A 17,325-nucleotide genomic window follows, 5' to 3' on the forward strand; every position below is an offset into this window, starting at 1 on the left:
GGGTGCCTCAATACGCGCATTCTCGCGCACGTCGAGGCACACGAATGACATCATCACAGCGTTCCATTTAGAGACCGTTCTTTATTTAAATAAGGCCCTCAGGAAATCGAGGAGTTAGGCATCAGCTTCACTTAGGATTTCGCTTTAGTTAATTATTTGTACGAGCAAGGTTCTCAAGCCTACTGCGTAAGAGCAAGATCACGGTAATCAGCAACGACTCTACGCGCCAGGGCTTCATATGATCGCGGCACCTGGACAGTTATATACTTTCGCAAGCTGGTGCACCACTTCATAATATTATCCATATAGACCATTTACGACGCGCTGCTTCAACCCGCCTCAAATGCATTTGTCATGATGTGTCTACGTTTGCATTCTGCGAACTTGCTCGTCGGCCAAGAAGCCTTGCAGTTAAGGAAGCTTAGACATCTGCTCTTTGACGAGTACGAACCCGCATGAACGCCTTTGGCCATTGTATATTGTAACCCACACATACACGTCAGCGCATTTATTGTTGTTTATTTCCTTCTTTCCTTTCTTCCTCTCTTTCATCTTTATACTCCCCTTTCGCAATACCCCAGCATAAGAAAGCCAACTAGAAATAATTCTGATTAACCTTCATTTTTCGTCCATTTTGTTTCATTCCGTTCTTCCTATGGACTTGGCCCGAGGGACCAGCATTGCGAAGGGGTTTGACGATTTAGGATAACTTAACAACTTATACAAACAGCATCGTTGGCTTGTTTTACACCGTCAGCAGGCCATTTGTTCCGGCAGTACTTTTTTTACGTGGCAGCACACCATCTCTACTTGATGTTTACTGAAATATCTCTGGGGCTCTTGTCGGCGATGCTCGAAGCTGAGACGACTGGGAAAAACAACTCTATCGTCACTAGGACACGGCCTGCGTACGTGGTTCCTGTGGCTGACGAGCGAAAACAAGAGAAATGTTCACACCCATTGGCCTCGTAGGACGTGTCGGTTGTCTTGCAGATGCCATGCGCTCCTCAGTTTCAGAGCAGGAAGAACAGTTATTACGCGTGCAATACCTTTAATCAAGCCTTCGATATGGGCTGGCCTCGATCATCTGTTGGTCTCCTACGCACGAGAGACAAGGCTTGGCGCGCTTGCATTCTTGCGTAATTGCAGCTTCTCTTCCAACGCTATTCGATGTGTCCAACTGCTTCACATCCGTGATGTACGCGACCACGCCCTTCGGCGTTAACACGATCGTGACGTTAGGTTTCGGGCACAGGAACTGATACATTTCTCTTCTGATATTGCTGGGGATAATGATCGCTGTAGCGCTAGATATATTTAAAAGTTGGACACTAAGGGAAGGTCGACGTTTGGTGATTAGAGAAGAACCAGATTAGGCAAGCCCTCGACTTGATTACGCTGCTTATTATTGACTAGGTCGTGTTACGCCAAGTCTCTTTGCTAAGTGCGTGTACTGCAGTACAGTTTCTCAGCAGGAAGCACTTCAGTAAGAAATTTACATTGTTGGAAAGGAATCTTATCTACATCAGAGCCCATTTATTATCAATAACATTCAATGCACCTCGGGAAAGCCATTCAGTTAGTTATTTAATTGATTACTTATTTCATAAAACGTTACTACTGCCCAAGTCCGGTCCTTTCAAACTGACAACTCCTCCGTGAGGAGGGCCACGGTTCAAGTCGGTACCGTCGGGCCGAGCCTTATGTGTCATCGTAGAACTTCTGGAATGCTGCAGCAGATCTTCATATGATATGCTTTGCTCCGTTTTCTACCACCGAAGACATTTTTATTTGCTGTCGTCGAGAGTTGCGGGACAGCCCGCCAGCAAGTGTCTGATTCCATTGATGTCATCGCATGCGATGCATTATTTTCGAATTTCACACTCAGGGTGAAATATAATTGGAAAATGCGGAGTGGGGTAAGTCCCAGTTTGCAGTAAACATAGCGTGACTGACTGCCTGAGCCCTGTCCAACTATACGTGTGGCAGTGGGAATGGCCTATATACCTGATAGTTTGCTTCACGAGAACTGCAAAGCGTCAGTAGAGTGACTATATTATCACATGACAACATTACGTTCGTCCTATTACGAAATTACGAGTGGTAACGAGTTTTCAGCTTACCGCCGAAGAGCGGCTCGGCGCAACAATTAAGTTCTTTACCATGTTGTAAGATATGTAGCGCCATCTATGGGCCGTGAAACACGTTAATGGAGTGCTCTTCCTGCACGTGATGGATTGCTCTTTCTCTAAACAACACCCCAGAAGAATTTCCCACTCAACCTTCACTGATGGGCTGTAAATATTGTATATATAGTGCCCGTGATGGCACCCCATGGCAAGGCGCACAGCTGATCCCAACTCCACCCTTGATTTATGTCGACTATTGGCCAATAACATGTTATCTTCTGTAACAACAGGCGCCGGCCTCTCCGGAGAGAGTGAGCACAGGGAAGCGTTAATTGGCACAGCTCCTTTATGTAAAGTGGCCGCTTCAGAAAATGGTGATTTCGCCCTATGTTTCTGTTCTCGCTTTACCGCGCACGCATATTGAAATATTTGGCTGAGATGTTTATCACAGGGTCTTCTATATACGCAATACATTTGCCCACCGAGCCCGAGGAATTGTTCATGACCGCTTTGAGCATCCTTGTAAGGAGTGCGAAGGTCTGTAAGTCAACTCAAATGAATTAGATACACCTCAGTATATTTTTCGTCATTACGTTTTTATTGATAACACAATACAAACAGTATACATGCAAAAATCCTTAACAACGACTTCAGAAGTGTTAAATAACGAAACACAATCAGCGTTTTATATTCAGGCCCAAGGATTGAAAATTTTGTTTCCTTTGATCTATTAACTAGTCAGAGTAAACAGAGTAACAAAGTGCAAGATGTTGTTACGAAAACACATCACCATATACTGTTATTTCACTTATTAGTCAAGCTTGTATCACAATGAACATGCATTTAGAAGTTCACTTATAGCAACACACCAATAATGAAGCAGTGTTATAGTGCGAGCCAGTGCTGCCAGCTGAATATGGGCAGATTGTTCGTTCGCTCTATGCAAAATGCTCTTGTAATATGTGGACATTAAATGAGAGTGTCAGACACATTTGCGAAAAAATAACACGATAAGTGCTGGCGCGAACGAATTATATCACAGTTTAATGAAGTACTAAACGCACAAAAAATTGAAGTGACTAGAATCATGTGCACGCGTCAGTAATCATTCCACACACAAATACGATATAGAACTGAACCACCAGAACAAAAAAAGCATTACTACACTGATCACTTATAATAGTTTGTCCATAATTCTTTTTTATTCTTATCACTAACGCTTCAATATGAGATCTCTATGCAGTGTTACCTGAATCAAGTAACGACCGCATACTTCAAATACGAGCATTAGGAAAGAGGTAAGTTGTGAAGCTCATAGCAATGCAAAGCCCGTAACATTCACAGCACAAGCGCAATTAGAGAAGCAAGCACGTGGGATCTTGAACAAATTTTTTTTTCATGGCACGCTGAGAAACAAAACGAGATCCAGTGAAACCACGAATAATTTACGTCACATAAGTGGCTTTTCTGAAACCGTAAGTGTAAATTTCAGCACAAATTTTTTCACTGCAACTCCGTGGGGCACTCCTGCAAATACACGCGGTACTACTGTAAATGACATTGTAATAGAAAAATAGCATGTCTACTGAGTGGAAGAAGGCTGTCTAAAATATGACCGAGAAAATGTACCGAGTTGGTGCACAATTAGGCCAGTTTTGATCTATAGCTTCTCGGTACCCATTGCAAAAGACCTTTCTTACATTATAGCAGACAACTTGACTCATACAGGTGTTCTTTTCTGCTGAAGTGCAATGCAATGTCCTCGCAGATGCATGCATTACTGAATCTCACCTACTGCGCTATATACTGTTGCGCATCAAATTCAATATGGTGTGGCGACCGCGCCTACCTGTCGCATGATTTTGCTGCTCAATGTGCTTCTGCTCGTTACCGACATCATTTTGGAGGCCATGGTTAACAATTTACTTAGGCGTCATTAAAAAAAAATCAAGTGCATCGTTTCTCGTCCGGCGGATACAGCGACATTCCGAAACTATGTGCTCTTGAGTATTTCTTTTTTTTCCCTTTAAGGAAGCTGAGAACGGCTGCCTTTTTTGCCTCAAAGTACTTCAGCAAGTGACAGTTAATTACCATTAGGTCCACGCCTACACTTCGCCTTTGTTGAAAAAAAAGTCATCCTAATACAAGTCATCCTACCTTGATTGGCAGAGACACCACGTTCATAATGTGTAGCGAATCAAATTGTATGAATGGCTTTTAAGTGACTTCAAGACAATCATTGGAAACCCCGTCTCCTCTGCAACGTGACGAAAATGAGAATACAAACTTTCTACAAATATACGCATGTATATCCTCGCTGGGGAAAGCATACGTGTGTCGGATAGAACACCTTGGCAGCTTTGCTTCTCATAGCTTCGTTTCCAGCTTCGGCAGTCGGAAGAAGCCGGCAGTTTCATGGCTTCCGGCGTAGGTACTTCACTATGGTGTCAGCAATGTCGCAGTCCGGCTGGATGTAGCCCACGGTGCTTACGCACTCCTCGGCACACTCGCGGCCATTGAAGTACTCGCCGTACATTATTTTGCACTGGCCGCAGTTCCTGCGTGCAGAAGGGGTGCATTAAAAAAACTCCTTTTCGCGCAGACTCGAAAGTAAGCCAACTCATGCTCCTTTGAGGAGAGACAGGGATAAGTCTCGAGGTAAGGGCGAGGGCCTCATGACACTGAACCCATGACTTTGAGGAATGTGTAGAAAACGAACTGCATGGTGTTATATGAAGCGGGAGCGCTGGAAAGTTTACACATTTAGCTCGTGCGTACGCATATGTATGTGCAGATATCTTTATAGGGAATGGGGGAGGGGGGGGGCAATTTTTTGCACATACAGTCGTGCGCACTTGGGGGGAGGGGTCAGGGGGTTCCTCCCAACTCTTTAGTCGGATACAACTTAAAAGGGCCCGAGAGGCCCCTTGCGGACGAGCGAAGAGCGGCAGTTCATAGCTCTCCGCGTCTGAAGAGATAGTCCTGCGCATGCAATTAGCAGTGCTCTCCGAAGGCGGAGTCCCCGACAGTCCAGCTCTTGATGTAAGCCTGGATTGCGCGCCCATTGGTGCAGGCATGTGTGCATCCGCTTTTGTGGAAGAATTGCATCTGACATACCCTGGTCACACTGGAAAATTTGGTGTCATTTAGAGCGAGTGCACTTACGCCCGAGAATGTCACTTTGAGGGCACGTACCTATACAAGAAAAGGAAGTGTACTTTCGAAATGATGGCAGTGGTGATGGGTAGTTTATTAGCAGACGAGCTATTGGTTATTTTACATAATTTGTCTTAACTAATATTGTGGTAAAGCTATCGGCAGCCCTTAATGTAAACTTTACGTTCAAGCGCGACGGCTGCAGCCATTGCACGGCGCTTGTTGGGCATGCCCCTGATGGTCGTGGCTGTGGATTGCCTGAAAGTGAGGATAATGGAGTAGTTTTATGGTGTAGTATGATTTAATGCATCAGAACATTCCTAATAACAAGAATGATAGTTTAGACGATGCTATAAACTCTACTTCCAGCCCCTTATTTGTTATCGAGCCACCGCTACCATTGTTAGACAATCTGTCGCAGCTCTCCGTGATCGTAGTGCGGCGGGTTCTGTGAATGCACTCACCTGAAACTTCACTTTGTACCGAAAGTCACTAAGCGTTCCCGTGTGATAACGTGCGAATGACACTAGCAGTGTAGTTCACTCCTCCAAAGGGCACTTATGTTTCGGCTGCTGACCCGCAGGTCGCGGGTTCAAATCCCGACTGCGGCGGCTGCATTTCCGATGGAGGCGGAAATGTTGTAGGCCCGTGTGCTCAGATTTGGGTGCACGTTAAAGAACCCCAGGTGGTCGAAATTTCCGGAGCCCTGCACTACGGCTTCTCTCATAATCATATGGTGGTTTTGGGACGTTAAACCCCACATATCAAATCAAGGGCACTTATGTTACCCAATGTGGCAGGGGTATTAAGTTGTATCCGACGATAGTCACGTAAGAAGGGGACACATTGTTTGCTTCGCACTTACGTCTAATGGGTCGGTAAAGGGAGGGGAGGAAAACGCAGCCATGAACAGGGAGGGATGGCCCGAAGGAAAGAAGTCACGTCACGAACCTGTCATGCCCTTGAGCACTTCTCTTTTTTTTTTTTTTTTGAACACATAGCTTACCTTCTGTGAGAGTGCAAGCGATCATGCGGGCAAGTGGCGGTCTCCCGCGGCAGATGCAGTAACTATGCAGACCACAATTTTTAAGTCAGCCAATGACCGTTAATTTGGTTATATGGCGCGGTCATTTGAATATATGATAATCATTGGTAAACTCTAGGCAACCTTGGCAATTGTAAATTCTAATTGTAAATACCCCTTTAAGCAGATCTGCACAATATAATTTTTCCATTCTCCGAGCGGGGACACGCAACGGCAACTTACTCGATGCATATCATTGTAGCCTCTGGAAGGCGCGTGCTGATACGTGCCGCCACCAGGTGTGCAACCGCGAGGGTCACGCAAGCCAAATTCAGCTGCGGCTTCCACGCCATTGGCTCCAGTGGTGTCTATGATAGGCACAAGAAATTAAAACAATAAGATGAAGAAAAATCACTTTGAACACACACTTTTTTACCCCCTTTTTCACCTTTGGGTTGTGCCTAAAACATTATTCATAATAGTTTAAGTAGCGAAGTATACAACACATTTGCTGTGCATATATACTTTCTTTTTCAAGCGGAAGGCAAAATTAAATGGCTAAGAGCACTGATGTAAAGAATTAAATAATTCTGCGATTTCTGATGTAAAACAACGCTGACATCGTGGCTTTTGTTTTATACTTATCTTTATATTTTTTATCTATTTTTCTCCTTTGTGCACACCTTTGTGATATTGTGGTTGGGTTGCTTGACTAATGACCTGAAGGTCGCGGGATCGAATCGTGGCCTGGACGGCCGCATTTCTACGGAGGCCAAATGCAATGCCTGTGTATAACAGCGATTAGGGTGCAGGTTAAAGGACACCAAGGTCGAAATTTCTGGAGACCTCTACTATATCGATGTCTCTCACAATTATATCGTGGTTTCAGGCATGTACAAAAATACAAAACAATATCACTACCTACATCAACCAGATGACGCAAAATCTGGGAGAATAGCTTTCAGTAAGTGAGACTCCTGCAATGACGACACCGAGTAGGCCATTCAACTGCAGGCGTTTGGTTGAATGGCCTACTCGGTGTCGTCATTGAAAACGAAAAAAAAAGAGGCTGAAAACGAAACTGATACCAAGCAGAACAAATGCCGTCGGATGCGCCATCTGAACCACATATGAACCACATATGCGCCATCTGAAACACAAAACAATGCTCCTTGAGGGAGAGGCCGCTACGGGACACTTCCAAAGTCTATAGTCTTGACATTGCGAAATGTGCAGCAGCCAAGTAGGAACGATAACAACTGATTTGCTCCAGGCTAACCGTGAGTTAACGCTTCAAGGACGGCTGAGGAAAGCCCATTCAGGACCAGGGACAAAAACGGCAAACGTGAGTCAACAAGGCCCAAACAAAGCGCTGATACGCCGACCATGGGACAGGACACGTATACAGAGATTCGCTTACGGCGTTGAATGCGCGACCTTTATGCTTGCTTTTTCTTTATTTAGTCCTGAGTTATTTTCCGCAGCGTACCACTACATCACACGAGGCGCCCATGTCGATGACGCTATCTATATGCGCTCTACCTTCCGCTGGGCTCCTGGAAAAATACTGAAGCACATTGGCAACGCTCTTAACTGTGATGCCACTCAATTTTCCGAGCCTTAATTGCGGGGCGCGTGTGCGCTTCACCTCAGCCTACGACGGGTCACGCTTAGGCAAATAATAGGTGGTGTTTACGCTACAACCATACAGCCTTTTCAAGCAGTATTTGTTATAACAATACAAATATCTAATATATATGAGTAGTCATTTAGTGACTACCATGTTATATGCTTTTCTGCTCTGTACAAGGTCAGGGTGCGATTACCCGATTGCGGCTGCCGCGTGTTTTGCCAAAATCTACAGCGACAAACACAGATTGTTAGTTAGCTGAGATATGGGTGGATATAAATATCGAACAAAAAAAAGTGCTGACCAAGCAATAACGTAGACAATTACTCAGAACACCCTTCCCATCCTTTCACTGTATGTGTATACAGTGAAAGAAAACCCTATAGAATGAAATACGTTCGTTAGTGTGATATTGACCATACCATCTGTGTGCATTTGCTGTTGGTCGATGATCAATAGCAGTTATATTCAGCTCAATTTAATTTTTTATCTAACAACGAATAAGTAAATAAAAGCGGCATTAATGCAGCTTGAATAATTCGAAACCTATTGTCCATAAGCTTAAAAAACCAGGGCTTAAAACATAAGGTGAACCTGTGCGCTTGTCGTGCAAGAGTGCTGTATCTGAACGCATAGACAACGAGTTATTCATTAAGGATTTCAGTAGGGGTACAAGAACGTCCTACTCCCGAAAACTTTTTTTTTCGACAACTTCATCGTGTGAGACTGGTTACTACAGAAGAAGAGAAAGCATGAATGAAACTTCATTTTTTTGTTTTCTTTTAGTTCACGCCAGACCCAATATAATCACCGTTTCATAACAGACTTTGAAGTAGCTTCAATACATTAGCCATTGGAGTCGCAGTAATTCTTCATGAAAACTTTTCTGAGTAACTTCTCGGTTACCCAATTTCGATGGCGGTGAAAATGCTTTAGGCCCATGTGCTCAGATTTGGGCGCACGTTAAAAAAAACCCCAGGTGGTCGAAATTTCCGGAGCTCTCCACTGCGGCGTCTTTCATAATCATATGGTGGTTTTGGGACGTTAAACCCCACATATAAATCAATTCATGGTTACCCAAGAAAAATTTAGTAGGCCCCACCACCAGTAGACACCCGTCGAACCTCAAGATCTAAGAGCGAAAAAATGCAAACATTTCAAGAGCAACGTTGCCACATGTTTTCAGCCTTATGAAATGGCTAACGTAACAATAAAACTCGCCTTCCTGGTTTCGCAGCAGCACTGATCTATTAGAAAATACTGGTACTGTAGTCTCCAAGCCATTCGGGCTCCAAGCTCTTGCATTCACTTGTTCTTCAACCGGAGCACAAATTAATGCAAGGCTTTGGTTGTCCTACCGCCAAGAAAAATGTAAAATTATATCAAATACTCCTTTTGCTCAGGACTGCCTTGTCACATCAAATCTCTGGCAGATAATCACGACCGCCGTAGAAGAGTATAATGGTCTCCAAAAGAAAGCTTACGTGTGTCTTTAAAGAGAGATACCAGTGTGATTAGGTGGCACTCAGCAAGGGGAGTAATTCAGATAATCTTCATTATAGCGTATGGCGTGCGGGCTCCTGCTCTCCACTAATTCAGTCGCACATAAATGTGTGATAATGTTAATGTGTAATAGTGTTAACTTACACAGGCTACATGTATTCTACCCCACAGCATACAGAGATATATGTCCGTGGTGTGGGGCCACACCAACTCTGTTTCGCATCGCGTGGGAGTGTACGCATCACGATGAAGAACACCACAACATGAGCACCACAGAGGAACAATCGGAGGCACTGCTGTCCAGCTCGGCCATTGCTGGTCCAACGGGTAGAGATGATTGCTTGGGCCAGTGGAGCTCAGGAAAAGGGGCCCGACCATTTGGCTCCACGTTATGCGCAAATAAAGATATATCTCCTCTGTCTCTCATCTTTTTTTACAACCTGCGTGCCTAAGCAGTCAGTGAGTCCATGGATTGCTACTTGCTTCTTTCAGCAATGGGGACATTAAAGTTTTTACACCGGTGGTAATGACAAAGAAAATGCAAAAAAAATAAAAGACAAGCAATGAAACGCAGTTGAACTGCTCCCTCTTTCAGCGTTTCCTCTCAGCAGTGCGCGGCAGCGCACTTCGCCTTCCATGGACTGGCGAAATGAGAGCACTTCGAGTAAGCAGAACACGTGCGCAAAGCGGCTGCCCGCCCTCGGCCTCGATATGGCGCCCCACTCGGAAAGAGAAACCGATGGCTTGTCAACGACTCGAAATGGGTGTGAGCGCTGTCCACATAACGATGGGCCGATAGGTGCGACGTTGTAATGTGGGTTTTAGGCCGGGGATGACCAGCTTCCGTTGTTTTTGTATACCTATTCTCCTAATCCATCATAGTATATTATAGCAAGAGAAAAAAACAGGGACAAAAAAAGAACACATTAAGCTCAATTCTACTGTGATGCTGAACCAACTTGCTCAACAACTGAATGCAGGAACAGCGCAACCTACAAGTAGTTACTTCGTAACTACGGAAGCGAAAAAACAAGGACAGAAAAGAGCGCTGACTTTCAAAAAAAAAAGGTGGTTGAAAGTCAGTGCTCTTTTCTGTCCTTGTTTCTTCGCTTCCGTAGTTACGAAGTAACTACTTGTAGGTTGCGCTGTTCCTGCATTCAGTTATATCCTACCAACTTGCCCAAGCTTCCACACTTCATAACTTCATTGCTCAACAAGCCACTTTTCTGAAGTTCTGCTATTTCAATAGCTTACGGAAGCGTGCATAGGAACTACGTATGAAATGAACACATAAAGACAGACAGAGACGAAAGTAAAATAAGAAAATGCTGTGTCAGATCTGATGTACCGTGATGAATATTAAACACTCCACCCCGCCCCACCATCTGTTTCCCCTGTACTGAGTTGAAATGCTTATTGCGGTGCCTAAAACAACATAACATGTTGCACAGGTATACAGAAACACGGTACACTAAAGCAAAATAGAAGTACGTATGACGAGATAGGTATTTAATAAAAACAGGAACTACAGCAGAGAGTCATTGCACCACATAAAGTCAAGGGGGGCTTCGCAGATGGTTGGACAGAGTGTCAAGAAGAAGAGAGAAGGAATGCAGGAAAGGTAGGGAGGTTAACTAGACTATGCGTCCAGTTTGCTACCCTACACATGGGGAGGGGGGAGAGGGGAGTAAAAAAAGAGAAAAGAATAGACACATGTCACACCACATGTCAAAATTTACATGCAGATAAGTAACAATATTTGTTGGGGCTTTCACGTCCCAGAAGCATGGTATCATCATGAGTGACAAGATAAGGGAGTGTTCTGGAAATTTTGACCACCTGGTGCTCTCTAAATGGTTCTATACCTAAATCTGAGTACACGGGTCCTCTACATGCAGCTGCACGGCCGGGACAGAATTCCGCGACTTTCGGATCAGCTGTCGAGTATCCCGGGAGCACTAAACCACCGTGGCAGGTCATGAAAAGGAGAAGGAAATGGAAAATATGAGGGAAATCTGGATTTCTGTGCGGAGAGGATTCCTATGCGATGGTCTCGAAGCGCAAACTTAACGTCTGTAGTGCTTGGTACGACATATTTACAAATCGAAACTATACCTGGTAAGAAATATAGTGTAAGACACAATCATTAAAGGTGTCCATTGGCTTGGCCGTGGTAAGCTGTAACGCAGGTGGTTCGTTAGAGAAGGGCGAAAATGAAAACGGCGTAGTACGCCTATAATTCTATAAAACATGTGCCCTACCTTACGACTGTTTTTCGACCTTGATATTATGTTATACAAAAGTATTTTCTTGCTCTCGCTTTCATGTAATGCCAATTTTAGGAAATCTTTTGTTTTCTTGCTTATTTATGTTGATTTTAGGGCCACGTGGGCACTCTTTGTTATCTATAAGCTTGACTAACATCAGCCCACCCTCCCTTGAACATCTCCCCTCAAAAAAAGAGAGAGAGAAAGAAAGAAAGAAAAGAGAGGTTTCGTCAGTGTTTTCACCGGGCTCTTTGTGGTAAGCCATAACGCACGATGTCGTAACACGAAGGCCGGGGTCTCCCCAAGCAGAGGCAACGCCGAATCAACCAAATTATCGCCTTTTCTAGCGCGCCTAGGGCAGTACGTTGCTTTCTTTACTTTCTCGATTGCCTTGTGCCGAGAAGCGGAAATCCTTGGCCAGCCGCTGCCGCGTACCATGCCTGCTCGCACCAGACACTTGAGCCGCTACTTCAGTGGCGCCAGCTCGGATTATGGTATATCGCGCCGCAGATCCGTCCCGGTTCTACAAGTTGATCGCCGGTAGTCGCAGAATAATTACGTGCGCTAGGTTCCCGATGCATGATGCAACCGACATTATGTCTCCGCCTACATTAAGGCTTTAATTACTACACTAAAAATTGCAACTGTGACGTAGCCCGCGTTGCACCATAAGCAGTCGCAGCTGTTCCTTCTGAAAATGTGCATCCGGTCATTGACGAATGTCCGTTCATCTGTACGACGCTGATGCATGAATGCGTAAGCTGCCACGTGCGTCAAAACCCTTATGCATGGAAACGCGAGCTCATAGATTATTCACAAAATTCACGGGTGCGTCTATTCGCACAGTTAAAGCATTTGTATGACCCAGCGAGAATACATGTAGAAGTGGTGTAATTTTTTACTCTGTCCCTTTAAATTAACCGCCATTTGAAAATTCCGGTCATGTCTTCTGAAGTTTGGGTGTTTCAAAAGAGGAAATTAAGACAGAATGCACCAATCTCGTTTGTAAGTCTTTTTTTTTTGCCTCCTTTCAATTGTCCAACAGGTTTCAATAATGGTATGTTTAGCGTTAGGATTGTGAATACGGCCTCTGGTTTCAAGAAGCTGTATCTCTTGTAAATGGCACTCCACAGAAACAAAACTTAAATTCACACCCGTGATTAGCGAATAAGAGGTTTACGACATGATCCCACGGATGTCTACAGCTGTGTCACCTGCCTTTTTTTTTTACGTTTTCTCGAGATTCAGGTAGTAAAAACGCTTGCACATAGACATTATCGTCAGGAATATAGATATATCCTTCCCCAGACGAATATATTTGTTCCCTGCACAGCAAATCGGTGCATCAACTTCCACTCTCACCTCTGCGTCACGTCCTTTCGTCTTATCCTCATCTTCCCCATTTGAGGCGAGGTTGCCATCGCCTAAAAAAATAAAGTGAAATTACACTCACATTGCAATAGATGAGTCCACCCGAATGAGAGCGAAATATTTGCAGCAGTTTTCTGAAAGCTCCCTAGAGTGTCGCAATCACGTTCCAGCTACCCCAGGCGCTCCTCACCACTGGGTTCTCAGCGCGGGTAATGCCGTGTCGCGCGGGAGGGGGGACCATAGACTGACTCGGAGGAATCTCCAACTGAGCATCGGCCATGGAGCCGTCATCTGATTATATATCGACGCCAGCGACGACGCAAGCGCCCCGCCATGCACTGTCGCCTTTCGATTCGTTCCTCGGCCAAGCTGGCCGTGGAAGAGGGCTGGGTGGCTTGCAACCACAACAACTGCAACAGCGGGGATTGCGCTTACTGTTTATGTTTTCCTATTGTCTAGCCCTCGCCCATCTGTCCTTCTCTCCACCACTTAGCGAGATGGTAAACAGTAGCCCGGCCGAGAAGGAATGGCGAAAAAGAGGGCGTACGGTCCGCAATAAGTTCGAAGCCATGCTCAGAGAAGAAGGCCTTCTGCGCGTGCCACAGCCGCGGGGGCTTTGCTTTTCTATCCGGAAGCCGCGACCTAGACGCACTCCCCGGGCGAGTGGGTTCCTGCTGTTGCGGCTTGTTACGAGCGTTACACGCACGCCGACGTCATCTTTTGTATCTTTGGCTTTGGAAGATCGGTGAGATAACCTTCCCGCCGTCGCCAACGCCGCCTGCGCGCACATACAACACGGGCTTCATGGGCGTTCGATAAAGTTTTCCGTCGGTCTCTCTGGCCGCGTCTTGCAGAATAGTGTGCCCTCGATAAACGTATACGCTGCGCTGTGCTGTCACTGTGACCGTCCGTGGAAGCCCCAGGCGCCCCCGCGAGTTCCGGTGATCGCAGTGGTCTTCGAGCAAGCCGTGCACGTCGTCATTCGAGTGTCTGCTCGAATCGTCCTTATATAAGCCTGCATGTGCCAGTGAAATTCAGATTCACTTTCTGCTTCACCTATACAGCAAGGCGTGAAAAGAATTAGTTGATCATACTGCACCTTGCTTCAGCTGAAAAGTCGCGTGAACGTGAATCCACGCGTGCCAATACCTATATGCGCACCACCACTTTCCTTCGAGGCATTTGTCTTAGTAGTATCTATGTGAACTATACCCACGTGCCCAGATTATATAGTACCTTCTAGTATTCAGTATTATGCACGTTTCTAATCTAGTTTCAGGGTGATCGTCGAGCGCCATTACATCATGGATATTCACGTAACCTGGTCGTGCCACTGATGATGATTACTAGGGGCACAACCCTGAGAAGTGGGTAAGCAGGTCCATTGAGAAAACGTCGTACGCAGTTGACGGGCATGACACATGTTGCAAAAATATTTAAGGCCGTGGTGCCGTCGCACCCCCTCTTTCACCTTCCAGAGCCGCATAGCAGAGACCTAATTCGGCTGCATTTTGTTCTACACTTGAATTATGATGTACTAGTGAACCTTACGTAAACTAACTTTCTACCTGCACGGCTGGCTAATGGCCATGGTGCTAGAATGCTGGAGCGAAGGCCGAATCAAGGCCGCGACGGCCGCATTTTCGATGGAGGTGAAAATGCTTTAGGCTTAGATTTTGGTACATGTTAATGCGGTCAAAATATCCTGAGCTCTCCATGTATGGCATTCCTCATTAATATACTGTGGTTTTGAGGCAGTAAACCGTATAAATATCACGTTAAACAAGCCTCAAGACTTCGGTCACGACAATGGCCGGTGTATTTTGTGCACCTGTTCACTTCACAGTTAGGCTGACATTATTCTTGGCTGAAGTAGTGACTATTCAGGACGCGATTAATTTTGAGACGAGCTGGAATAAGCCTACAATAAATAAACTGTATACGCAACAGCACAATATAGTAATCCAAGATTGGTCTGCGTCACTCCTATACATATGACAAAAAACAAACACGAGAAAAAAATGCTTCCGCTGTCGTAATAAATGCGTCTGCTAGTACATACCTTACGGAAGAACGATTTTTCTCTCGTTTCTCTCTTTTATAGAACTATTTTACCAACGCCGCTACATGGCCAAGTTCTCCATCTCTACAACAGCGACGATCCAGTGATATATGACTCGCGATTACTGGGTACGAAGGAAAGACGCCTGGGCGCAGAAAACCCATGTTGGAACAGCTGGGCTCATTGTTTACATAAGAAGCGGCCACTAGCTCCAACATGGCATTTAAACCTAACTGTATCGCGGCCCACGTCGACCGAACATGTACATCTCCGCGACCACAGCTCACACCGCCTTATAGTTGCACAGAATGGATTTGAGCGCAAACGAACAATACAAAAGAAGAGAAGACTACACGAGCTCTCGCGTGAGCGCTCGCGTTGTCGTCTCTGAGCCAATTGAGAAGCTAGGTTCAAAAATAAACGTGGAACTAATTTTATCCTTCGGAGGGATTACATTAGGTTATAGCCACAGGGAGGTTTTCTCTGCTGTGTGCGAGTACATAAGGGCAACAAAGAGATTACCCTGTTGGCCTATTGTTATTATTTACGGCTACGAGACTACCTGAATGCCTGACTGAACACACTTGATGATCCTGCCGCCCGGTTCTTGGCCGATCCCCCTTTGTGGGCGAGTGCCAGCAAATCCGAAGGTCCATCATCATCATCATCATCTTCTTCTTCTTGTGAGTTGTCTATTCAGGCTCAAATCTATCTGAGAATGAACCAACGTGCCTAACGAAGTATTTTATCAGGCTGAAAGGAGCAGGCTTCGAAGCTTTGTGTCAGATTTTCAAGCTATATATGGTCTCGACCAGTGCAGTTATGGCACGTGAGTTCTTGTCTCCTTACAGTTATCCTAGCCGCCTTTGAAACATTTCCCTAGTCTTACTGCATATATTATATATACGAAATCCCGCATTACTCCCCTCAGACGTATATAAAAAAAAACTATGACGGACACTGACAAGAGTTCGGTGTTTTTTGGCCTTGCAGTGCAAAAGGGGTCGGGACAAGAACTCTGCAAACACGTTTGGAACAAACTTGTACCGACTTAAAATGCTCAATTCTTCGCAAACAGGTGAAAAATTCCTGACGCGGAGGTGTCACCGGAGCCAATGTTTTGAAAAGCGGACTTACCTTTTTCAAGGATGCAACTTAGCTGGCCATATAATACACATAGCGTGGCATGGCCGTGAACATTCGTTGAATCCAATAATAATAATAATAATAATAATAATAATAATAATAATAATAATAATAATAATAATAATAATAATAATAATAATAATAATAATAATAATAATAATAATAATAATAATAATAATAATAATAATAATAATAATAATAATAATAATGATGATGATGATGATGATGATAATAATAATAATTGTCGGGGTTTAGCGTCCCAAAAACAACATACGATCACGGGAGACGCCGTAGTGGAGTGCTCCGGAAATTTCAACCACCTGGGCTTCATTGCGCATCCGAAATCGTGCAGCCGAGTGCCTTAGCCAACCATCGTGGCGGGTAATTTGTCGAATTTAGAATTGTGGACACAGACAAAGCACGCGAAACTAAGGGCTCCAATCAATCAGGCGCGATGGGCTTTATACATGGCTGTGGCGGCATCAACTCGTCTCGATGGCGAAAGCGGAGTGGACTTGGTGGAATTGATATATTGAAGTTTAACGAGCATTTGGTATGTGTTAGCGAACACTAGGCTAGATGTGAGCTCGCAGTTCTTTTCAGCTTACGACATGGACATGGGCCAGCGTTCCACACGTCATTGCTTAGCGACCATAATACCCGAACAGGAAGGAAGCGACAGCTCAAATGTTAGGCGCATTTGCAGGTCGACTATATGAAGAATGGACGTGCCTTCAATTTTAGTCTCCCGGCGCGTTGTTGCTAAAGTATGTGTCCACTTTTTTTTCATTTCGTTCTTGTTGGCTAGCTCCTTCCATATTTCGTTTCATTTCATTTTATTACACTCCCCAGGGCCATATATTGCTCGTTTCGTGAATTGCTGTATCTTCGTCGCTCGAGGTGACGCCAATCTCGGTTGGGCCCATGGTTACGAAAGCGGTTACCATTGTGTGTGTGTACCTTTCGATATCTTGAGACGTTTAGCGAAGGGTTCCCTTGCTGTTTCAGGTTCACGACCTGTGCCTGCACATCTGGCG

General features: G+C 45.0%; 1 protein-coding gene across 1 annotated transcript; it reads right to left on the reverse strand.

Annotated features, from left to right (window-relative positions):
* Nucleotides 1–2,706: 2,706 nt before the first annotated feature.
* LOC119170335 (eclosion hormone) lies at nucleotides 2,707–13,466 on the reverse strand. The gene is made up of 3 exons (XM_075876826.1): nucleotides 13,163–13,466; nucleotides 6,553–6,677; nucleotides 2,707–4,687 (listed from the first exon to the last, which is right to left on the reverse strand). The coding sequence occupies exons 2-3, from the start codon at nucleotides 6,660–6,662 to the stop codon at nucleotides 4,543–4,545; spliced, it is 255 nt and encodes an 84-aa protein (XP_075732941.1). The 5' UTR covers nucleotides 6,663–6,677; nucleotides 13,163–13,466; the 3' UTR covers nucleotides 2,707–4,542.
* Between the last annotated feature and the right edge of the window lie 3,859 nt (nucleotides 13,467–17,325).

Source organism: Rhipicephalus microplus, chromosome 2 (assembly GCF_043290135.1).
Source record: "Rhipicephalus microplus isolate Deutch F79 chromosome 2, USDA_Rmic, whole genome shotgun sequence".
NCBI classification, from domain to species: Eukaryota; Metazoa; Arthropoda; class Arachnida; order Ixodida; family Ixodidae; genus Rhipicephalus; species Rhipicephalus microplus.